General features: G+C 34.5%; 1 protein-coding gene and 1 pseudogene across 5 annotated transcripts in view; both read right to left on the bottom strand.

Annotated features, from left to right (window-relative positions):
• The window catches only part of ADGB (androglobin), a 221,790-nt gene that overhangs the window by 170,814 nt on the left and 25,116 nt on the right, over positions 1-25,860 (bottom strand). For 3 of the 5 annotated variants that reach the window (XM_034963048.3, XM_055114198.2, XM_055114197.1), the window contains exons 2-3: positions 11,752-11,896; positions 2,424-2,516 (exon numbers count right to left, since the gene is read on the bottom strand). In XM_034963048.3, the coding sequence (XP_034818939.1) occupies positions 2,424-2,516; positions 11,752-11,896 (238 nt within the window). Of the gene's footprint in view, positions 1-2,423; positions 2,517-11,751; positions 11,915-25,860 lie in introns of all 5 variants that reach the window. The other 2 variants (XM_055114196.2, XM_055114195.1) reach the window with 1 other exon arrangement.
• Positions 7,477-7,600, bottom strand: LOC112440189 (U6 spliceosomal RNA; annotated as a pseudogene).

Genomic DNA, 25,860 nt, shown 5'->3' with positions numbered 1-25,860 from the left:
TTATTATTATTAGATTTTTGATTGCTTAAAACTCTGAGACTAAAAAGAGTTAAGGTTTTTACATCCATGTAACCTTATATATTGCCTTTAAAGTCTTTTAACTATCAGACCCAGGAATCTGTTTTTTGTTTGTTTGTTTTTTGTGTGTTTTTTTTGTTTGTTTGTTTCTTGTTTTTTTTTTTTTGAGACAGGGTCTCACTCTGTCACCCAGGCTGGAGTGCAGTGGCGCAATCTTGACTCACTGAAAATTCTACCTCCCGGGTTCGAGTGATTCACATGCCTCAGCCTCCTGGGTAGCTGGGATTACAGGCATGCATTACCATGCCTGAATAATTTTTGTATTTTTAGTGGAGAAGGAATTTTGCCATGTTGGCCAGCCTGGTCTCAAACTCCTGGCCTTAAATGATCCACCTGCCACAGCCTCTAAAAGTGCTGAGATTACAGCCATGAGCCACCATAGCCAGCCTGTGATTCTGTTTTGATCAAATATTTTGAGCCCTTTAACATCTTTGACAAATGTCATCAGAAGTTAAATTCTTCTAAATTCAGCCTCTGATTTGTTGCTGAAACTTATGAAAATTATAAAAATTAATCACTACAAGGTTGTAAAATATTTTTTACGACTTCCAGTCAGGTCATGGACTCTAGTATCACTACCTTCACCCCACTGAAAGGTTTCTTTTCAGGTGCTATTAACTAATCCTTCTGCTGTTAAGTTACAGAGTCTTGACTCCTGGGCACACAGATGCCTAAACAGCTGATAGCTCAACACATAAAACTTAAAGACAGGTCAGTTTTGTAACCTTGCTTTTTGACTTTAGTCTGGGGCTCTTATATTACTTAAGAGAGCTTTACTATTTAATAAACACCTGTCTACCTCTATTCCTATCTTGCTTAAAATGGTTAATTGGCTGTAAGTCTTTTGACTCTAAGTCCCTTGGCTATAGGGGTGCCACCAAAGAACATGATGGCCTGGCACAGGTAGCCACACCAGCCTGACATTAATATGAGCCAAAATAAAACCTTGACCATTGATACTGCCTCTGGCATATCTTGCCCAAAAAGGAAAGGGGGAATACATACTAAAAAGTAACATCCTAAGGCCACCCCAAATTACTGGGCAGACCCACCTCCTTGACCAAGGGAACCTCAGGGAAAAAACTTTTTTACTTATCCAAATTTACAACATCATCATCCAAATTTACAACATCATCTTGTGGAATTCATACCCTTTATTTGTATGAAATGTAAGCTATGTACTTATATTGAGCAGAGACTGAATATTGTTAGTAACACATTAATATTAAGTACATTGTATTAATATCACTGAATTCATATTCTTCATGTCAATGTTATCTAAAACTTAAAGTTATCTAAAACTTTAAGTTACTATAAGTAACTTAAAAGCATGGCTCATATATATTCTATTTATTTTATTTCAAATATCTTATAAGTAGGCATTCAAAAATACTCTGGCTGATAGGATATTATTTTTGCATCTTATTTAATCTTTGAATTTAGATTCATCTGATTTACTCAACTAGTAAGAGTACTTGAAAAATATGGTGGACATATCATATTTTCTTGAATTAGTAGCAGTTCTAATGGGTAAAACTTTTAGGAATAAAGTAAATTTCATATAGATACATAGCTTTAACGGATTCCACAAATGTACAGAACAATCAGCTTTATTACAACAATTTGACTACTTCTAAATAATTTAGCCCACTGGTTTCCTATGCATTAGGTGAAAATAATAGCAGATTCAAGGAAGAAAAAAGGCATTAGTCATAATTAAACCCTTGGAAAAGCTAAATATATTCAAACTAACATATAGCTGTTATGAAGATAGACTAGTGTGTCTGAAGATTTAATCTCTTAATCTCTATAAGTGCTATTTAAAAATGAAAGTTTATTGAGTGACATTCCAGTCAATATGATTCACGTAGTTGGGCATGAGATCCAGAAATAAAAGTGTTCTCTGGAAAATGCTTCAAGAATCCCTGAAATAGAGGTATCTATGTGCAAAACTCTTGGGCTGGAATATTAATGCTAATAAGCACCAGAGAAAACAGACCTCCATGCTATGAATGTTCATGCAAAGAAGCAGAAAGAAGTGTGTCAATCAGAAATTAAGGAACAACTTCATACAACATTTTAAGTTATAAGTTAGCATTTTGGAGGGAAGAAGAAAAATCAAGGTTCTAAACAAAAATTCAGTAATCTCTTAGAAGCCAGTACAAGAAACATTAAACTGTATTAATAAACATTTAGTTTTGATTAGTTGCCAAAAAGCAATTACATTTTTACTGAATACCACAAGAGAAAATTACCCTAAATCATTACAAAAAATGCAAATTTTTATCAGTAGGATAATACATCCACATAGTAAGTATTTTATTTAATAGAAAAAACTTTCTTACCTGACTAAATAAAATATCTTGTGGACGTTTCCAGGAATAAATTTTCAAGGATGGTGGTAACTCAATCTTTCCTTCAGGGTCCTCAAAAAAATGCTATATAAAAATAAATTGAGTTTTTTCTGCATATTCTTTTATTAAAATAAAAACAACAATTTTAATAAAAAAGAAATAAGTGCATAGATTTGGTCAATCAATAAGCCTTTAAAAAGCAGTTTGTGTTCTTGTTGTAAGAGCTAATTCATGGAGTATTTAAAGAATACTGAATTTAACAATACTGTATATAATTAACATATACTCATGGATTACATGTAATATGCTCATTGATTGTTGAGTAGCATTTTGATTGTATAGGAGGTAGCCTAAACAAGCATGAGATGCTGTGGAAACTATATTAGATATGGCAGGAAAGCAATTTACGATGGGCCAGATATGGCCACATTCTCCATTGAAAAAATTTTTTTACCTGAATGGAGAAGATTTAAAAATATTTATTTAATTTTCAACTGTAAGAATCATAAACAAGATTATATATAAATAAAACTTGGATGTTTGACCTGATTTTCATTTATTTATTTTAAAATTAATTTCTTTCCTTTAAGATAATTATAGATTCACATACAACTGTATGATATAATACAATGGGTTCTTATATGCCATTTACCGAATTTCTCCAATTGTAACATCTTGTGAAACTGTAATACGGTATGACAACCAGGATATTGGCATTGACAGTCAAGATGTAGAACAGTTTTATTACCACAAGTACCATTCCTATGCTTTTTCATAGCCATACCTATGCTCCCACTCCCCATCCCATACTCCATCCCTAATACTTGGCAACAACTTCTCTGATCTCTATTTCTATAATTTTGTCATTATATACTGAATGGCTATATAACATTCAGTAATGTTACATAGGTGAAATCCCACCATTTGTGGTATAATTGTAAGGAAGAATGAGATCTTTTGGATTGGCTTTTCTTCTGTCAGTATAATTCTCTGGAGATTCATCCAAGTTGTTTCAGGTATCAATAGTTTGTTCTTGTTTATTGCTGTGTAGTTTTTCATGTAAAGACATTTGTTTGTTCACCAACTGTTTATTGAAGAACATCTGGGCTGTTTCCAGGATTGGGCTATTACCAATAAAGCTGCTGTGAACATCTGCATAACATAAGTTTCCATTTATCTGGGATAAATGCCCAAGAATGCAATTAATTCACTAATTTTTGAATTCTTATTATGGGTCAGTTAGTGAGCTCTGGAGAAAGAATAATATCCAAATGCGTACTCTCAAGTGCTAGCAATCCAGTAAGTTAAAAATGCTTTGGGCAAGTACTATGTAAGAGTTCTAAGAATTTATAGGATACTGGGGAAAAAAGGTCCTTACAAAAAGTAATATTAAAATTGACAGGTTATAAACGAAATACCTGAGGAATATAAACTATCTATACAGGAAAAAGAGCGACTAAGTTTCACCTGAGTTAATAAGGACAGGAAGAAATAAATACTGTTTTGTGATTTTCACAGTAATCACGTTTTTACCCTAAGGTCGGTGTGGTCTGAGAAACAGGTTATATTTGAGGGCATTGTGTACAGTTTGAACATTATAAGTATATATGTTTATCTGGAAGATGTAGTTTATTGTCACCTTTAAGATACTGGAATAATTTGAATGAAGACAAAATGTACGTCAATATCCAGGCAAGAGTCTCAAAAAGCGAGTCATCGAAAAATTGACTGAATTTCCAGGAGCTGTTGCTACACTTCTGGGGTTTCCTCACATCATTTTCCCCTCCTTTATTGCAAATATTTAGTTGTTGTAAAGTCCTTTATCTAACAATGCCAAAATCTAAGATGTTCATGGATCAGTTTCTATTATTTGATTTCTCCTCTTCGTTTTCAGTCGCTTGATTCTGTTTCTTTTCATGTCTGTTAATTTTTTTTTTAAAAAAAACCCTTTTATTTTATAATTGGGGGTACATGAGAAGGTTTGTTACACAGGTAAACTCATGTCACAGGGGTTTGTAGTACAGATTATTTCATCACCCAGGTATTAAGCCCAGTACCCAATAGTTATCTTTTCTGCTCCTCTCTTTCTTTGCAGCCTCCCTAATCAAGAAGATCCCAGTGTCTGTTGTTTCCTTCTTTGTGTTCATAAGTTCTTATGATTTAGCTCCCACTTAGAAGTGAGAATGTGTGGTATTTGGTTTTTTGTTCCTGCATTAGTTTGCTAAAGATAATAGCCTCCAGCTCCATCCATGTTCCCGCAAAAGACACGATCTTGTTCTTTTTTATGGTTTCATAGTATATACGTACCACATGGTGTATATGTATCCATGGTGTATATGTACCACATTTTCTTTATTCATTCTGTCATTGATGGGTATTCAGGTTGCTTCCATGTTTTTGCTATGGTGAATAGTGCTGTAATGAACACTCGCATGCATGTGTCTCTATGGTAGAATGACTTATGTTGCTCTGGGTATATAGCCAGTGATAGGATTGCTGGGTCAAATGGTGGTTCTAGTTATACCTCTTTGAGGAACTGACATAGTGCTTTCCACAATGGTTGAACTAATTTACACTCCCACCAACAGTGTATAAGCATTCCTTTTTCTCCGCAACCTCACCAGCATCTGTTCTTTTTTGTCTTTTTAATAATACCCATTCTGATAGGTGTGAAATGGTATTTCTAATAATAAGTAATATTGAGCTTTTTTTTATATGCTTGTTGGCTGCATGTATGACTTCTTTTGAGAAGTTCATGTCCGTTTATGTCATTTGCCCACTTTTAAATGTGGTTGTTTGTTTTCCTCTTGTAAATGTGTTTAAGTTCCTTACAAATACTGGATATTAGACCTTGGTCAGATGTACAGTTTGCAAATATTTTCTCCCATTCTGTAGTTTGTCTGTTTACTCTGTTGATAGTTTCTTTTGCTGTGCAGAAGCTCTTAAGTTTAATTAGATCCACTTGTCAATTTTTGCTTTTGTTGCAATTGCTTTTGGTGGCTTCATCATGAAATCTTTGCCCATTTCTATGCCCAGGATGGTATTGCCTAGGTTGTTTTTCAGGGTTTTTATAGTTTTGGGTTTTACATTTAAGTCTTTATTCCATCTTGAGTTGATTTTTGTGTATGGTGTAAGAACAGGGTCTAGGTTCAATCTTCTGCATATGGCTAGTCAGCTATCTCAGCACCATTTATTGAATGGGGAGTCTTTTCCCCATTGCTTGTTTTTGTCAGCTTTGTCAAGGATCAGATGGCCATAGATGTGTGGCCTTACTTATGGGCTCTCTACTCTGCCTCATTCGTCTATGTGCCTGTTTTCGTATCAGTACCATGCTGCTTTGGTTACTATAGCCTTGTATAATAGTATAGTTTGAAGTCAGGTCGCGCGATTCCTCCAGCTTTTTTTTTTTTTTTTTTTTCCGTGGGATTGCCTTGGCTATTCAGGTTCTTTTTTGGTTCCACATGAAGTTTAAAATAGTTTTTTCTAGTTCTGTGAAGAATGTCATTGGTAGTTTGATAAGAATAGCATTGAATCTGTAAATTGCTTTGGGCAATATAGCCTTTTCAATGATAGTGATTCTTCCTATCTATGAGCATGGAATGTTTTCCCATTTGTTTCTGTTTGAGCAGTTTTGTAGTTTTGCTTGTATAGATGTTTCACCTCCCTGGTTGGCTGAATTCCTAGGTATTTTCTTCCTTTTGTGGCAATTGTGAATGGATTGCCTTTCTGATTTGGCTCTCATTTTGGCTATTGTTGGTGTATAGGAATACTAGTGGTTTTTATACATTGAATTTGTATCCTGCAAGTTTGCTGAAGTTGTTTATCAGCTGCAGGAGCTTTTGGGACAAGACTGTGGGGTTTTCTAGATATAGAATTATGTCGTCTTCAAACAGAAATGTTTGACTTCTTCTCTTACTATTTGGATGTCCTTTATTTCTTTCTCTAGCCTGATTGCTGTGGCTAGGACTTCCAATATTATGTTAAATAGAAGTGGTGAGAGAGGGCATCCTTGTCTTATGGTGGTTTTCAAAGGGGAATGCTTTTGGTTTTGCCCATTCAGTATAACGTTGGCTATGAGTTTATCATAGATGGTTCTTATTATTTTGAGGTATGATCCTTCAATACCTAGTTTATTAAGAGGTTTTTACATGAAGGGGTGTCAAATTTTATCAAAAGCCTCTTCTGCATTTATATAGATATTCATGTGGTTTTTGTCTTTAGTTTTGTTTATGTGATGAATCACATTTATTGATTTGCATATGTTGAGCCAACCTTGCATCCTGGGGATGAAGCCAACTTGATCATATTGGATTAGCTTTTTGATGTGCTGCTGGATTCGATTTGCAAGTATCTTGCTGAGGAATTTTGCATCGATGTTCATCAAGAATATTGGGATGAAGTTTTCATTTTTTGCTGTGTCTCTGCCAGGTTTTGTTATCAAGATGTTGCTGGCTTCATAGAATCACTTGGGGAGGAGTCTCTCCTTCTCAACTTTTTAGAAGAGTTTCAGTAGAAATGGTACCAGCTCGTCTTTCTACATCTGGTAGAATTCAGCTGTTAATCCATCAGGTCCCGAGCTTTTGTTTGGTTGGTAGGCCCTTTATTACTGATTCCATTTCAGAGCTTGTTATTGGTCTGTTCAGGAAAACAGTTTCTTCCTGGCTCAGTCTTAGGAGGGTGTATGTGTCCAGGAATTTATCCATCTCTTCTAGGTTTTGTAGTTTGTGTGCATAGAGGAATTTGTAGTAGTTTCTGACAGCTGCTTTTATTTCTGTGGGGTCGGTAGTAACCTTCCCTTCATCATTTCTAATAGCATTTATTTGGATCTTCTTTCTTTTCTTTGTTATTAGTCTAGCTAGTGGCCTATTTTATTAATTTTTTCAAAAAACAACTCCTGGATTTGTTGATCTTTGAAATTGTTTTTCATGTGTCAATTTCCTTCAGTTCAGCTCTAATTTTCATTATTTCTCGTCTTCTGCTAGCATTGGGATTAATTTGTTCTAGCTTCTCTAATTATTTCAATTGTGAAGTTAGATTTTTAATTAAAATTACGGACCTCTTCACGAATTTGCGTGCCATGCTTGTGCAGGAGGCATGCTTGTGCAGGGGCCATGCTAATCTTTTCTGTATCATTCCAATTTTAGTATATGCACTGCTGAAGTGAGCACTGTATACTGATTTTGCATCCTGAAACTTTGCTGCCGTTGTTTACCATCTGAAAAAGCTTTTGGTCTGAGACTATGGGGTTTTCTAGATATAGAATCATGTCATCTGCAAACAGGGATAGTTTGACTTCCTTTCTTCCTATTTGGGTGCCCTTTATTCCTTTTTCTTACCTGATTTCTCTGGCTGACTTCCAATACTGTGTTGAATAGGAGTGGTGAGAGAAAGCATCTTTGTAATGTGCCAGTTTTCAAGAGGAATGCTTCCAGCTCTTGCCATTCAGTATAATGTTTGCTGTGGGTTTTTCATAGATGGCTCTTTTTATTTTGAGGTATGTTCCTTCATACCTAGTTTGTGGAGAGTTTTTAACCATTTCCCATTTGCACCCAAGAATACTCACCAGCAGTGCTTGCAGTTGCAGTGTTTATCCCAAGATAAAACACGCTTGGTATAAGAAATTCTTTCGCCACCTCTAAATATCAAAGCACTGAATTCCTATATCCTGTTCAAGAAGGACAATCCTGAGCACATGATTAGCCATGTAAACCTCAGATTCCTGTTGATTAAAAAAATGCTGGAAAAGCATCACAAGCCAGGGCAGCAACATCTTCAAGGTCACCCATGTTCTGGTGATGCCACCCCTTTTCATCTGTCTGGAAGACATTTTGCCCAAAAGCCTATTACCAATATCAGGGAAATGAAATGAAATCCAAGTAGTCACTGCAAACTTTGAGGCTTGCACAACAGCAAGGTTGGCAAGATGATCTGGAGAGAAGTGCATTTTTTTTTTTTTTTTTTTTGCAGAAGGTGATGCTCCACTTTGTGTTGTGCTGTGCTTTGAAATTTATCACATGATGAAAATTATTAAACACTGATCATCATATACATTTCTGTTACATTAAGATTATAGACAAGTTCTGTTTAGAAATAACTCTAAGAACAGCTTTTTAAAATTATACTTTAAGTTTTAGGGTACATGTTCACAACGTGCAGGTTAGTTACATATGTATACATGTGCCTTGTTGGTGTGCTGCACCCAGTAACTCATCATTTAACATTAGGTATATCTCCAAATGCTATCCCTCCCCCTCCCCCCTCCCCCATCCCACAACAGGCCCCAGTGTGTGATGGTCCCCTTCCTGTGTCCATGTGTTCTCATTGTTCAATTCTCACCTGTGAGTGAGAACATGCAGTGTGTGGTTTTTTGTCCTTGCGATAGTTTGCTGAGAATGATGGTTTCAAGCTTCATCCATGTCCCTGCAAAGGACATGAACTCATCATTTTTTATGGCTGCATAGTATTCCATGGGGTATATGTACCACTTTTTCTTAATCCAGTCTATCATTGTTGGACATTTAGGTTGGTTCCAAGTCTTTGCTGTAAGAACAGCTTTTTATGTTTTATTTTCACATTGAAAATCAGTCAGATTTCCATCAGCCTCAAAGAGTATGTTTATGTAAAATTAAATGCATGCTGGAAGCGAGCTGCACTTTTTTGTAAATGGGAAAAGGGTTAACATCAAGGGGTATTGAATTTTATCAAAAGTCCTCTCTGCAACTATTGAGATAATCATGTGGTTTTTGTCTTTAGTTGTGTTTACGTGATGAATCACATTTATTGATTTGTGTCTGTTGAACCAACCTTGCATCCTGAGAGTGAAGCCTACTTGATCATGGTGGATTAGCTTTTTGATGTGCTGCTGGATTTGGTTGGCAAGTATTTTGTTGAGGATTTTTGCACTGATGTTCATCAATGATAGTGGCCTGAAGATTTTTTTGTTGTTGTCACTCTGTCATGCTTTGTTATCAGGATGATGATGTTCTCATGGAATGAGTTGGGGAGGAGTGTCTCTTTCTCAATTTTTTGGAATAGTTTCAGTAAGAATGATAGCAGCTTGTCTTTGTACATCTGGTAGGATTCACACGCTTAATAATTTTTAATGAATTATATACACTGAGTATAAAAATTAATATGGGCTCCAGATAATGATGTGTTATTCCAGAGAGGAGAATTTATTTCCTTTTGGCAGGCAGAGTACAAGATATACCTGACTCAGTCAACACTGGGTTTCAGGATTTGGTAGGGCTGGTGTAACTTTGGTTTGCCCTTACTTTATACAGAATGCTATAGCTGGTCTTGTGCACTGTCTAAAAAAGCTGGAGTGTTTATTGGGGTCCCTTTACCTTGATGTTCCTAAATTTCTCTCCAAAGTACCATTAAATCGTTTTTTATTTCGCCTTCAAGCTGCTGCTGTTTACCCATTTGCTCCGTAGCTTATCCTTCATACATAGTTTTGGAGTTGAGTAAATATCTTCAAGTAAAATTATATGCAAAATTTTCAGATCACTTCTCTGCCATTAGCCCTGGGGTTTTGGTTCAAGTTTGGATTGCTTTAGCAGCCCTAGGCAATATCCTCTGTCTCTCCAGCTCAAGAAACTGACACAGGTCCCAGGACACTACTTTGTGCTTGATCCCTAATCTTCATGCCTTGAATTAATAAATGTACTTGAGAGAGGAAAAAATAAATAAACAAAGAACAAGGTGAATGTGGAACTGACCTTGTTGTGGTTCCCTTTTCCCCTGGATTTGGGCCTCCCTCATTAAGAAGTTAAGGGTAATCTTTCCACATTATTTTTCTTATCGGTGTCCCTTATAATAACCTTACAGTACTGCATAATATATTCACAATTTGATTCACCCATCACATCCTTTAGTTCTCATCACTTAGCTAAAGAAGTGAGACCTTTCTCTGGACTTAGAGGAAAGGGTGAATTCATCTGAGGCTGATTTCCTGATGACTAGCCTCATGTCTAGGGAAGCGGCCTTCTGCAAAACTCCCAGGATACTTGTTATAGTTGGATGCTTAAGGAAATTAATCTTAATAAAATATGGATGCTGCAAATCAGGGCTAAGAGCTACCATGCAACCATTTCATGCAGATGCAATCACAAGGCTTGGACACTGTCCACCACTCACTCCAGTGAAGGAGCTGCTACTTCACGAGTTATGGATGAGATTGTGACAGACTGGAAGTGGAAAGTAAGGTTCTATCCTAGATTTTACCACACCCACACACACCCACACACACACACTCTCTCTCTTTCTCTCCATAAGTTTTGAATCACTGAAAAAAATACATAGAATATGCCAATTTTCATTTGAACCCAGAGAATTCAAAGCCCTCTGCATCTAGAAGTTCCATAATCATTTTAGATGTGGTACAAAGAATTTGTTCCCTTACATGTTGCTAATTTGGAAATTGTTTAGGTGCTAACAGAGTCAGCAATACCTTTATTGAGTACCTTTTGTTAACAAATTGACCAATATGAATCATGCAATTTGTGATACAATCTTTTGTGAACAAAACGTACATGCTAAGATTTACTATTTCAGAATGCTTTATGTAAAGTTCAACTAAACCCTTCTGGCACTTATGTTTATGTCTTGAAAATTATATTGTTTTCTATAAATATTTTTAAATGAATTGTTGCACCCAATAAATAGATCATATTTTAAATGAAATTCAGACCCATAGCCTTAACTTTGAAGTCTTTAGAAATAAACATTTTTAAATAGGCCAAATAACATAAAGTAATATAATTGGAAAATGCAGAAATTCTACATTTTGGCACCAATCTCAGGGACATGCCATGTTTATGTGACAAAAAGTAAACGAAGAGCAGTGAGGATCTTTATTCACATATCTTGAGGAGATAGTAGGAGGAATCCAGTTTTCATCTCACAGTTAACATTTCTTTTAAAAAATTATCTTTCCTATTATCTCCCGGTCACAGCTTCCAAGTCCACTGTGGATTTTCATTTTCTTAACCACTCTTTATAAATGCCTGTTTCCAAACTCTGTCCAAGGTCGACTAGCTAACCTGCCCTATCTCTTAATTTTTCCTTTATATCATTATGATTCTTTGGTCATATCTCTTTCTTCCAATTTACCCAAATATGATTCACCAAAGCTCAGGACTAAGGCTTGGAAAGACAAAGTGGGAGTGTTGGGAGGTGGGGCTGATAGAAAAATAAAAAATTTCCTTTTTGAATGCACATTATGGAGAAGAATGAATACCTTTTTATGTTTACAAATCTCATTCCATTATAAAATTAAAAACCAAAATGAAACCCAGTCACATTCACATCTACTTACAAATACAGGGCTTTTTCCTGTTTTGTCCTTTTCTTTTGCACCTTTGCCTGCATCCCACTTTTCTGAATTTATGTCAGCTTCACTCCACTCTGGCCAGATTGGGAATTTCCCCTTCTTTTGTTCAATAGAACCAGATTGTACATTACTGCCAAAAGGATAGAAACTAGACAGAGACAGAGAGTGGGTGGGTTAGGTTTAATTAAAATCTCTGAGATCAAATATTGGATTAACTGCATAACATAAATTTGTCTTCTCAGCTGAGTCATACTAACTACATTTTTAATACAATCGTACTTGTGGCTAGGCAGCTTCTACATGTTAAGTTTCTAAAGACTAAAATAACCCCAAAGAGTTTATTTCATAAGCTAAAGTGGAGCCTTAGTCCCTACTTACTGATGTAAGAATTTAAAAAAAGATATACAGTATTATCAAATATCATGAACACAAACAACATATAGTTGATAAATAGCTGTATTCTCAGACTGATATATAGAATCCCATCTATATATCTATCAGTCTACATATATTTTTTCAAAAATTAAGTCATTTTGCATATACTTTGTATAAATTGCTTTTTACCACTTCATCAGCATATTGTTAATATTTCTCATGTTCTAAATATTTATCTAAATACTAATTTAAGGATTGCATAAGATCATCTTGTATAAATATACCTTATTTCATTTAACTAAGCTTCTATATTTGGAAATTTAGGGGGGTAGGTTTTTAAAATTTTTAAATTTTTCAATTTCATAAATAAGACTATGGTGGTTGTTCTTATTGCAAAATCTTTGTGTACATTCACATCATTTTGTTACGATAGATTCTAATGAGGAGCCTTCCTATACCAAAGTGTATGCATATTTAAGGTTTGTGATAGATTTTGACTATTTTTCTACTGAAAAGTTGGACTTGTTTCCTACTTTAAATATATGTGTATTACAATTCCCATATTGCTAAACCTTGAATGCTACTTTTCATTCATTTTCATGATTTTTAAAGTGTAAAATAGGTATATTATTTAATGTTCAAGTTTTTAACGCCTTGTGAGGCTAAAACCCTGCCTGTAGACAGTGGGTGGGACAAGCAGTTAAAAAAAAAAGACTAAAATCTCTATACAGCTTATATCCTAGTGGGTTCTAGATACAAATTAAATATCATAAATTAAGTAAAATATACAGTATACAGTAACACACTGCTTATCAACAAGGATACATTCTAAGATATCCATTGTTAGGCAATTTTGTTGTCCTTCAAACAACAGAGTGTGCTTACACAAACCTAGTAAGCACACTACACAACTGGTATAGCCTGCAACACAGCTAGGCTAGATGGTACAGTCTATTGCTCCTAGGCTATAAACCTGTACAGCTGTTACTCTCCTGAATATTGCAGGCAACTGTAACACAATGGTAAACACCTGTGTATCCAAACACATCTAAACATAGAAAAATACAGTAAAAACACGGTATAAAAGTTAAAACAGAATGGTACACCTGTATAGCACACTTACCATGAGTGGAGCTTGCAGGAAGTTGCTTTTAATGAGTCAGTGATTTGAGAGTGACTGTGAAGGCCTGGGAGATTACTGTACACTACTGAAGACCTTATAAATATTGTACACTTAGGCTACATTAAATTTGTAGAAACAATTTCTTTCTTCAATAATAAATTAGCCTTAGTTTACTAGATGACCACTCTCATATATGAGGCTTATCAGTGGCCAAAGTGTTGTTATGAGGTGTATGATTGTATTCAAACATGAAACTCCTAAAAGGAAATATAACACAGTACAGGGGAACTGATGAGTTAAGGTACTCAATTTTTAAAACATTGGTTAAGGAAAATGTCTATAGTAAGGCAATATTTAAATAATAAAAGAAAGTGAGGGCTCAAGCTATGTGACTATCCAACAAAGAATGCTCCAGATACAGGAAGGAAGAGTATTCCAGATGCAGAGGACATCCTGACTTAGTTTAAGAATAATACGGAGGTCAGTGTGCCTTAAGCTGTGTGAGTGGGAGGAAAAGCAGTGGAAGTTGATTGCAGAGAGGTACTAGATGCAAAGATTGTCAAGGTGATCTAAGGCAGGGGGAGGGTCTTTACTCTGAGATAAGAAGCCAAAGTAGGGCTCTGAGCAGGGGTCCAAAATGATATTATCAGAATTTGATGATCATTCTTGCTGCTATGTTGAAAAAGACCAAAGGAAGAAGGGAGACAATGTAAAATGCTTTGAATTAAGAGGGGAGAACTAATGGGGGTTTGGACTGGCTTGGTGACTGAAGAGAAGGCAAGAAATAGATTCTGCATACACTTTAAGATAGAGAAAGCAGATAGAGTTGATATTTCCTTATCGACAGAAGACCGTGGTATGGAGAAAAATTGAGGCAGGGGGCATAAAGCAGCAGTGCGCTGATAAATAAGATTGTGCTTTAGATGCCAAAAATACAGCCTTCAGGATACTGAGTAGGTAATTAGACGTCAGATTCTGAAGTTTGGGAGAAAAAATTGGACAACAAGTGAAACTTTGAGAGTCATCAGCATCTAGGTAGTATTTAAAGTCTTAAGACTGGATGAAATCATCAAGAAAATAACTACTTAAGGAAAGGGCACACCCAGGGATGCTAACAGCTGGTATAGATTGAGCAAGAACAATTCTAAATGGACCCTGACCACAATGCTGGGTCAGTGTCTTCAAAGCCTCCAACTAAACCAGACATTTATTGTGTATTTTATGTAGCAGGAACAAAGATTTAAAGTCCTCAGTGAAAGTCAGGGACCTAGGGCAAAAGGCAGAAATGTCTGGAACTCAAGAGTTATTGGTAATTGTTAAGACTACCTACTGAGAAATATAAAAATATTTCAATCTCTAGTAACCAACAGAGCTGTATTTCTGCCCTGGTACTCTATATGTAAGGGTCAGAGAGATAAGGAGGAAATAACTGTGAACACTGAGAAAAGAAAGCAGTCACTGAATGTGGTAGACAGAATAACCACCAACCCCTACTTCAAATACATACACATCTTAGTCCCTGGAAACTGTGGATATGTTACCCTCCATTGAAAAAGGGAGCTTGTAGATGTGATTAAGTATCTTGAGATGGGGAGATTATCCTGGATTATCTGGGGATCTCAGAGTAAACCCAAGGGTGCTCAAAAGTGGAAGAAGGAGTCGGAGGAGGTTAGAGGGAAAAGTGGCTGCTGAAGAAAGCAACAACGGAAAATTGCTGGGTTTGGAAGACAGACAAAAGTGGCCACAAGCCGAGGAATGTGGTCAAGTTCCAAAAGTTGGAAAGGCAAGGAAGTGGATTTTCTCCTAGAGCCTACAGAAAGGAAGGCAGCCCTGCTGAAATCTTGTTGGTAGCTCAGTGAGACCCATTTTGGACTTGTGACCTTGAGAATTCCAAATGAATTTGTCAATGAATGTATGTGATTTGAAGCCATTAAGTTTGTGATATTTTATTCTAGCAGCCATAAGAAACTAATACACTGAGGTAGGAAAAACACACTGGAAGGCGATACCTTGGAAACCAAGTGAAGTAATTTTTTTTTTAATGAGGACATGAGCAGGAGACCTAAATGCAGCTAACGGATCAAGCATGATAAAGTGAAAACAACTAAATGTTACATTTAGCAACAAGGAAACATCTCTCAAATATCACCTCCTGGAGGTGAGGGCTAGAGGAGGACTTTCATGAACACCCTATTATAGCAAGGCACTTCTCTGCATCATTTCATATTGCTTCATTTTTATACTACTCAATACTCTCACTAATCCTTCATTTATGTGCTGACTGTGTGCTTCCACAGGTAGGATTTTGTAAACTCCACTGTGGTAGGAATATTGGATTTTTTGTTCATTTCCTCCATCTTCAGTAACTGGGATGGTACCTGGACAAAGTAATAAATCTATCTCTCTATCATCTATTTATATGAAATGAAACAACGAATGCCTGTAATTTACATTTCTGATAATATCTAATTGAAACTCTGTCAAATTTTTATATGTAGGTAGAGATTGACCAGAGGCCTACCGATCCTGTTTCCATTTCTTTTGCAGTTTGGCTAGCACTATGTCATGTTGTATTCCAGCTTCGGGTTCATAAACATTCTGTGAGATACTTCTCTCTCTCTTCCTGCTCCATGTCTGTCTGAGTCCTATAAGGACACCTTACAAAATGGTTATAACACAAAATGAAAGGAGTCAAGAACTCTTATTCAGCACATGCAAAGCCATCACTACACACCTGGTCACACTCTGGTATGAAAGAAATATTCTTTGTAGTGTTAAGTCACTGAGATTTGGTTTTTCGATACTATAGCATTGGCTCAAATAAAGAGTGCAATTATACTCTTAGGATTTGGATTTCCTCTTTCATATCTTTAATCATTATAAGCACTTGTATGCTATATTACAGATTATTCTTCTATTATCTTATATTTTCAACTTTCGATTCTCTTGTTTGTTGTGACTTTGGCCAATATTTTGTATATTCTTTAATTATGAGCTTATCCTTATCAGGGTTTTCTTCTCCTCCAATCCTTTTCCTCCAGGGTAATCCTGTGTTGAGAAGATGTTCTTTCAATATAACATTGAGTTTTCTTCTGTCAGAAACCCCAAATGAATAAGCCATCCAGGAACCCATAGATAATGTAAAAGCAAGTCACAAACCTACGCAAGTCTCAGTGAAAAGTTAGCTTTCTTATAATCTTTCTGTGCTTAGATGGATTTTCTCATTCATCTCTTTAAAGACAATTAAACTCTTGGAAAGCCGTATTTTCATCTAAGATTGGAATACTTCCTTTCCTCATTTGGGCACAAGACCATGTACTGTATATATTGAAACAAAAGATTCCAATTTTTTAAGACTGATAGGACTTCCCACAGAGCCATAGCACTCTGATCATCAATTTTTCTCTTCACTTCTGGGTCCTGAAGATCCTTATTCTTTTTTTGTTTGTTTGTTTTTTAAGAAGCAGGGTCTCACTATGTTGCCCAGGCTGGCCTCTAAGTCCTGAGCACAAATGATGCTCCTACCTCAACCTCCCAAGTAGCAGGGAGTGCCAACATGCCTGGCTTTTATTCTTTATATACATATTTATAAGTATTTGTATTCTCTTCTTTTTTTATGGCCTTACTATTTTGTCAGGCTGGCCTCTAACTCCTGGGCACAAATGATCCTTCCACCTTGGCCTTCCAAGTATATAGGACTACAAGCATGCATGATCCTGCCCAGCTTTCTTTCTTTCTTTTATTTTTATTTTTATTTTTATTTTTATTTTTATTTTTATTTTTTGACGGAGTTTCACTCTTGTCACCCAGGCTGGAGTGCAATGGCGCGATCTCAGCTCACTGAAACCTCCGCCTCCCGGGTTCAAGCGATTCTCCTCCTTCAGCCTCCTGAGTATCTGGGACTACAGGCGCCTGCCACCATGCCCAGCTAATTTTTGTATTTTTAGTACAGGTGGAGTTTCATCATGTTGGCCAGGCTGGTCTCAAATTCCTGACCTCAGATAATCCACCTGCCTCAGCCTCCCAAAGTGCTGGGATTATAGGCACGAGCCACAGCGCCTAGCCAGCTTTTTTCTTTATGCACACATTTATAGGTATTGTTATTCTTTTAAAATATTAATCTACTATCACCCTAGAAAAGAAAGTCTGAAAATTTATACATTGTTAAAGAGGATTCCTAAGTAGCATGTAAGAATGTATTATAAAGGAGTGAGGATGACTAGAATAGTTTTCAGAGAAAAATGAAGCTTTTTTCATAGTATTAATGGAAAAATCAAGGCATAAATTAGCATATTACAATATCTCTGTTGTATAGAGTATTGACACAAGCCCACAGATAAAAATAAATTGGTGATTTTGTCCATCAAAACCGGCATAAAATTACTTCATTCAGGAAGCTAAAAATCTGAAAATCTATTTATTTAAAGGAAGATATCATTTCTTAAATATAAGGGCTTTACTAAGATTATGTTTTGCTTCTTCACTGTCAAGTGTAAGTAAATCTTCCAGCTCCCTCCTTGAAGCTATTAAGCTTTATCTCTAATTGGCCTACTTTCCTTGTAACGCATCAAATATGTGTCCATCTATATTGAAGATTACTTAAAAAGACTCTCATTAGAGGTGTCTCCTACTAGCCCAATAGATCACCTACAGTGTTGTACACACAATATAAACAAAGCTGAAATGCAGCTCTAGGTGAAGTATACTGTGGACTTCAAATGACCATGTAAACTCCTGCTTTTGAAACTCTCAGCACCGTTGCCTTTGAAGTCCACTGGCAGAATATACCCACTGCTCTAGTATAGTTGGGATCTTTTAAGTATTCAAAGTGCATTATTCCGGTCTCATTAATTCTGAGAATAAGATGATTTTTCAATATTTAAATATTTCAATATTTAAACTCACTGTATGTGGAAGGGCCTTTAACCCTATACTTTTATAATATATTGCTTTTGAACATTTTAATGCAATTTGCAATTTTAATGAACTAAATAATTTACTAGTATCTGGGCATATTGCTATGTAAACAAATTAACTTTGTGAGTAACTCTGATTTTCCAGTTATTTCAGGTTTGAATTTTCTTAAATTTGGTAACATTTATTTCCCCATATTGCCAGTTTCTAAATCTTTCTGAATTTTTTAGGAAAGCAAACAGGTAGACAGATAATTTCAATATGAAATGATGTATGCAGAGATGGATGCTTTCCCAGGTGATAAAGAGGGGGGCATTGTGCCCAGTGTGAGGCAATTCAGAGAAACTTCTTACGGAAAATAGCATCTGACATGCTTGAAGGATAACTACAAATTTTCCAAGTTAAAAAAGGAAGAAAGGGCATCACTAGGAGAAAAGAACAGCATACGAGACAGTGCAGAGGCAAGAAACAGCAGAATAGGTGCAGAGATCTATAAACTGTTCAGTACTATGCAAGCTTATAGTATAACGCAGGAAAGAGGAATTAAGGTTAAAGAAAAACAAAAGGTAAGCAGGAAGTTCCTGACTGAGGGCCTTGCTGAGGAGTTTGAACTTTGTTTTCTAGTTAGTGTTGACTTTGCTCATTATATAGAGATAAACATTTTATTCTTAGATATAATTTAATATTTACTGGTGTTTCCAAATGTAAAGCTTGAGGAACACTGAAGTTGAAATACAACTTAAAAATGAACACAATAATGATAATAATTTTAAAAATTGAAGGTACTTTTCATCAGATCTGAAAGTTGCACTCTTCTGAGGAAAATTCTTATATGGAGATGTTTCTAATAAAGAAAAAAATAATTTTTAAAAATATAATATGCAATGCCAATTATATTCAATTTGAGATTCCATATTTAATAAAAAAAATCTATCCAAACCTGTGATATATTATTTGTGAATACATGCTTGTAAAAACAACTTTAAAATCTATCATCTTAATATTTAAAAACAAATATAAAATTTAAACAATAAGCCTGAGGAATATCACTTCCATCTTTGAGTCACAAGGACTGGATTTTTGTCACCTAAGACAACACAAAATCTGGACAAAATACATGAAATTGATTTTAAAGACATGGTCATGAAATGATGCAGGTCATTGGTCCCTGAAAGATGAGAAACAAATGATGTGAGCCCTTTAACGACCACAACATATGGCCCTGAGAGAGTTTTCAGATTGCAAGGTAACACAGGCAAATCCCAGCTTATTTCTTGCATACAGAAGGAGATGACTGTTTGGGGGACAGCAAGGTAGACTTTCAAGGACAGGATCCTAAAAAAGAGTTTCACAGATAAAACTCCTGAGATCTTAATAGAGTCACCTACGAATATTTAGCAAAGTATTTGTTAGCACATGTGCATGAGGAAGCTACCCAAAGCCAGGGGAAAAAAAGTACCTGAGAGAATCTGAGGACTCACGCTGAACCAGAACTAGTATTACTGTGCCCAGCCCCATAGGATACTGGAAAAAGTATCTTGCTTCACCTAGAGAGGCAGAAGTATCTTGCCTCACTCAGAGAATGATTGGCCCTACATTAAACATGGCTCTGGTTCCACGTAACAAATCTTAAAAGCAAGATATGAAAGAATCAGACTGTTTCCAAGCAACTAAACGTACTCTAGCACAAAACTCAAGAATATTTATAGGGCTACAAAAATATCCAGCATCCAGTAAGATAAAATCATAATGTCTGTCATAAAATAAAAAATTACCAGGCATAAAAAAATAAGAACATATGACTAATGGAGAGAAACAACAACAGAAACAATTGATTGACTTAAACACATAACTGACACAGGTGTTAAAATTAACTAACAATCATACTAATATAGTTATTATATTCGGTTGGTGCAAAAAGTAGTTGCTGTGGCAAAAACAGCAATTACTTTTGCACCAAACTAATATCTGAATTCCATATTTTCAAAATGTTAAGTAGAGACAAGGAAGATAAAAAAAGATTCAAATACCATAAATAAAAACTAAAATGAGAGGAAAGAAAACACACAACAAGAGTATTAATGGTGGATTAGACATTGTAGGTGATTAATGAATTTTAGAAGATAAAAAATAATTCAAAAGAAAAAAATTGGAAATAAGCAGAGCATCAGTACATTCTGACATAACTTAAAGTAGTCGAATATAAATGTAATTGTTGTCACCAAGAAGGGATTAAAGACAGAAAATACTACTTGAAGAAATAATGGTCATTAAAAATTTATGAAAACTATAAACCTACAGAGTTAAGAATTTCAATAAAACTCAAACTTGAGAAAGACTGAAAAAAACCATGCCAAGTTACAATACAAGGAAGTAGCTTAAAAACAGTGGTAAAAAGAAAATTTTAAAAGCAGTTAAAGGAAAAAATAAACATTATATGCAGAGGAAAAAAGAAAAGAACAGCAAAGTTCTCATTAAAACACAATGTAAATGAAAAGGTAATGGGCAACATCTTTAAAGAACTGAAAGAAAAGAAGAAATCTGTCATACTGAAAGTCTACACCTATTGAAAATGTCTATTAAAAGTAAAAGGGACATAAGTGCTTTTTGTCTGACATAAAAAAGCTAAAAGCATTCATCAGCAGAAAATAGTCAACACAATAAAAACATAAAAGGAGGCCTCAAGCAGAAGAAAAATGATAGCAGATGGAAATATGGATCTGCCAAACAAAAATAATTTTACGTAGTAAATACATGGCAAAATATACAAGTTATTTTATTTAAAAGTATCTTTGTTATATAATTAACTGCTTACATAAACGGATGATGTAATATGAGGTTTATAATATATATAACATCAAATATATGATGATAATAGCATAGTGCTTGGAGTTGATAAGTATACTATTATAATGTTTTTTATATTCTATGTGAGTTGATATAACATCACAAGAGGGTAGAGTGTGATAAGTGATGTATTATAAACTGTACAGAAATACCCAAAATAACAAAACAAATAGATATAGCAAAAAGCCAATATAGGAGATAAGTAGAATTTTAAAAATACAATCTATCCAAAATATAGCAGAGGAATAAAACGATAAGAACACAAGAAAGAGAGACAAAAAGAAAATGAATAGCAAAATGACAAATTTAAACTGTTTTAGCAATATTAATAATCACATTAAATGTAATTTAACCCACTATATGGAACAGAATGTCAAATTGATTTAAAAAAAAACAAGATCTAACTGTATTAGTCCATTCTTGCATTGCTAGCAACACACACTGAAGACTGGGTAATTTATAAAGAAAAGAGGTTTAACTGGTTAGTGGTTCTGTAGGCTGTATAGGAAGCATGGTGCTGGCATCTGTTTGGCTTCTGGAAGCTTTAACTCATGGCAGAAGGCAAAGCAGTATCAGGCATGTCAGATGGCAAGAGAGGGAGTGAGAAAGAGGGGGAACCACACTTTTAAAAACAACCATATTGCATGTGAACTCAGAGCAAGAACTCACTTATTAACACAAGGAAGGCACCATGAAACTCACAAAAGACCCACTCCCATGACCCAAACACCTCACATTTCAACAGGATATTTGGAAAGGACAAATGTCCAAGCCATACCACCAACTATATGTTATCTCTAGGAAATCTACTTTATAAAGATATCAATAATAAAAGAATGAAAAAATAATGCCATGTTAACGCTAAACAAAACTAACATTATAAAAAGTAGATTTCAGAAAAAAAGAATATTACCAGTAATAAAAGAATGTGATTTCATAATAACAAAAAGGAAAATTCACTGGGTGCATATAATAATCCTAAACCTTCTTGAATTTAATAACAGAGCTTGTTAACACATGAAGCAACAACAGAAGTACAACAATCAACAGGCAAATTTATAAACACAGTAGAGAATCACAATATGATTTTCTTAATAGTTGATAGAATAAGCCAATCAAAAATCAATAAGGCTATAGAAGATAAAGAATATAGAAAAGTATCATCAAAATTGACCTAATTAACATTTATAAAACACTCTATCACAACAGAATACACATTCTTTTCAAGTGCACATAGCATATTTATCAAGATAAACCATAATTTAATACATAGAATGTCTCAATAAATTTTTAAATATTCAAGTCATACAAAGTACATTCTCTGACCAAAGAGATTTATACTAGAAATCACAAACAAAATGATCTGGAAAATTCCAAGATATTTGGAATATAAATAACACACTGTAATTAACCTATGTATTAAGAAAGATATAAAAAGTTAGAAAACATTTTGAATAAAATAAAAATGAAAACACAACAAATTAAAATTTGTGGAATGCCACTACAGTAACATATAGGGTGAAATTCATAGGACGAAATACCTAGTCAAATATCAAAATAATACAGCAGTTTCCACCTTAAGTAACAAAAAAAAGAGCAAGTCCAAAGTAAATAAAAGTAAGTAAATAATAAGAATTAAAGCAGAAATCAATAGACTAGAAAACATGGAAACATTTTTTCTCTAAAAATAAATGTAACAAAAAATCCAGTTATTTGAGTATAAAAATAATAGAGCAGATCAAAGACCACAATTTATAACAACCTTTCATCAAATTGATCAAGAATATAGGAGAGAAAACACAACTATCAATATCAGAAATCAAAGAGAAGACATCACTACAGATCCCACAGATATCAAAGGGATAAAAAAATTACAAATCATTCTTTATCCAAATATTTGATAACTTATAAAATTATCAATTCCATGAAATACATAAACTAACAATATTCACTAAAGAAGAAATAGATTGGATTGGAGATATGAATATCTCTGTATCTATTAAATAAAATAAAGTTTCTTAAAAATCTTTCCACAAAGAAAACTGCAGACCCAGATGGCTTCACTGGTTAAGTATACTAAATATTTAAGAAAGAAATAGCACCAATTCTCCACTAACATATCCAGAAAATTGAGGAAGAGGGAATACTTCCTTATTCATTCCATGGGCCAGCATTACCCAAAAAACAAAACCAGACAAGACATCAAAATAAAAGAAAACTGGAACCCAATATCTCTCATGAACATAGATGCAAAAAATATCTAGACAGATCAAATAAAGCAGATCAAATACTACAATATGTGTATTAAAATACATCATGATCAATTAGAGTTTATCCCAGGAATAAACAGTTAGTTCAATATATGATAATCAATCAATGTAATTCATCCTATTAACAAACTAAAAAAAATTATGATCATCTAAATATGTGGAGAAGAAACATTTGAAAAAATTCCAGCAGTCAATCCTGATCTCAAAAAACAAGGAATAGAAGGCAACTCCTTTAACCTGATAAATGACATCTGCAGAAACCTAGAACTGACATCATACTTAGTGATGTAAGACTGAATGCTTTGCCCACCTAATTAGAAATAGGACAAGAATATACATTCTCATTTGCAGATGACATGATTGTAACTATGTAGAAAATCTATTGGCATGTATTAAAACTTTTGTAAATGATAAGTGAGTTTAGCCACGTTTCAGGATACAAGGTAATATAGAAAAATAAATTGAACTTCTGCGCACTGACAAGAAGAATTCAAAATTAAAAATCAATAATAATATTTCCAATAATATAAATATAAGAGATCCTTGGGAATAGATGTCATATTTGTTGCTCAAGACCAGTAGACTGAAACTATACAACTTTGGTGAGAGAAATTAAATAAATTACTTAAATTCAATAACTACTTAATAAATGAATAGATAGACCATATACATATGTTGAAAGATTCAATATAGTTAAGACATCAATTCACCCCAAATTGACCAACAGATTTGAGATAATCTCAATCAAAATCCCAGCAGGCTTTTTTAATATAAAGAATTTGACAAGTTGATTCTAAATCTCATATGGACCCATAGGGAAACTAGAATAGTCAAAACAACTTTGTAACAGGAGAAACATATTCAAAGACTAACAGTTCAAATCTCATATTAACACCACAAGGTAGTGGCATCAAGATACATAAACAGATCAAAGGAACAGAAAATAGTAACAAAATAGGCCCATATTCATATGGACAGCTGATTTTCAACAAAGTAACAAAACAATTGAATAAATAAATATTAATATTTTCAACAAATGGTGCTAAAACATTGAATATCCATATGCAAAATAAACATCAATTTATACTTTGCATTATTTACAAAGATAAATTCAAATATACTGAAATGTAAAACTTACACTATAAAACTTCTAAAACAGGAGAGAATCTTTGTGACCTAAGATATGCCAAAGATATCTTGAATATAACATTAAAGACAAAATCCATTAAGTAAAAAATTTATTAAGATTTCATCAAAATTTAAAATTTCTGCTCTTCAAAGAACACTATTAATAGAATAAAAAGACTGCCACAAACTGAGAGAAAATATTTGCAAAGTATATACCTTGTAAAAGGTTTGTACCCCTTACAGCCCAATTAAAAATTGGCAAGATATTTGATCAGATAATCTAACATAAGGGTACATGTGAGTTGTGTGGCATGCAGAATATCTAAAATGGCCCCTCAAATACGATCCGGTCTAATCATCAAAGCTATGAATATGACATCACATCGTTGGCTATGTGATGATGTATGGGATAGCTGACCTTAAAATAACAGAGATTGTCTGCATGGATCTGATCTTGTCATAAAAACGTAAATGAGCTTGAAAGTGGATTCTTCCCAAAATCTCCAGGTAAGAGCCCAGCCCAGCTGATACACCAATATATAGCTTTGTAAAGCCCTAAAAAGAGAAACTAGCTGAGCCCACCAGGACGTCTTTGCTACAGAATTGTGAGAAAATAATGGCTCGTGTTTCATGTAACTAAGTTCCTGGTAATGTTTTACAGCCATAGAAAACTAATACTAATGGCAAATAAACACATGAATAGGTGATCAACATCAATAGTCATTAGGGAAATTCAAAATAAACCAAAATTAGCTACTATTGTATACCTATTACCAAGGCTAAAATTAAAAAGATAAACCATGTCAAGTGTTGAAAAGGATGTGGAGCAACTGAAACTTTCATATAGTGCTGGTGGCCATGTAGAATATAGAATTTTGCAAAATGGTCCAATAGTTTCTTAAAAGCCTAAACATATAATACCATATGATATAGCCATTCTACTCCTAGATAATTCAAGAAAACTGAAAGTGCATGTACATACATGAATATGAATAGCAGCTTTGTTTGTAACAGCCAAAAACTAGAAATAGCCCAAAATGCCCAACAGTAGGTAAATGAAAAAAAAAATCATGGAATATCCATTCAATGGACAGTGAATATTAAAATAATTATGAGTGACAGCAAGATGACAGAATAGAAGATCCTAAGCATCATCACTTCCCCCACAGAAATTCAACTTGAAACTATTAAAAGACAAGAATATCTGCCTAAATTCACCAGAGCACAGAGGGAAAGTAGAGAAACCCATTAGGGCATCAGAGAAGTTGTGACTAGAAAGAGAAATAGTCATTTCAGACTGTGCCAGCCCCTCTCCCAAGCTGGCATAACCACTCAAGAGAATTTCTCTAGACCTGTGGTTTCCATGGTGATTGGAGGAAATGAGAGGTGGACGGTCAATCTCCTCACCTTTTGAAATCTTCATGGGAAGCCCACACT

This window comes from Pan paniscus, chromosome 5, assembly GCF_029289425.2.
Source record: "Pan paniscus chromosome 5, NHGRI_mPanPan1-v2.0_pri, whole genome shotgun sequence".
Lineage (NCBI taxonomy): Eukaryota > Metazoa > Chordata > Mammalia > Primates > Hominidae > Pan > Pan paniscus.
This window is presented reverse-complemented; position numbering and strand designations above follow the sequence as displayed.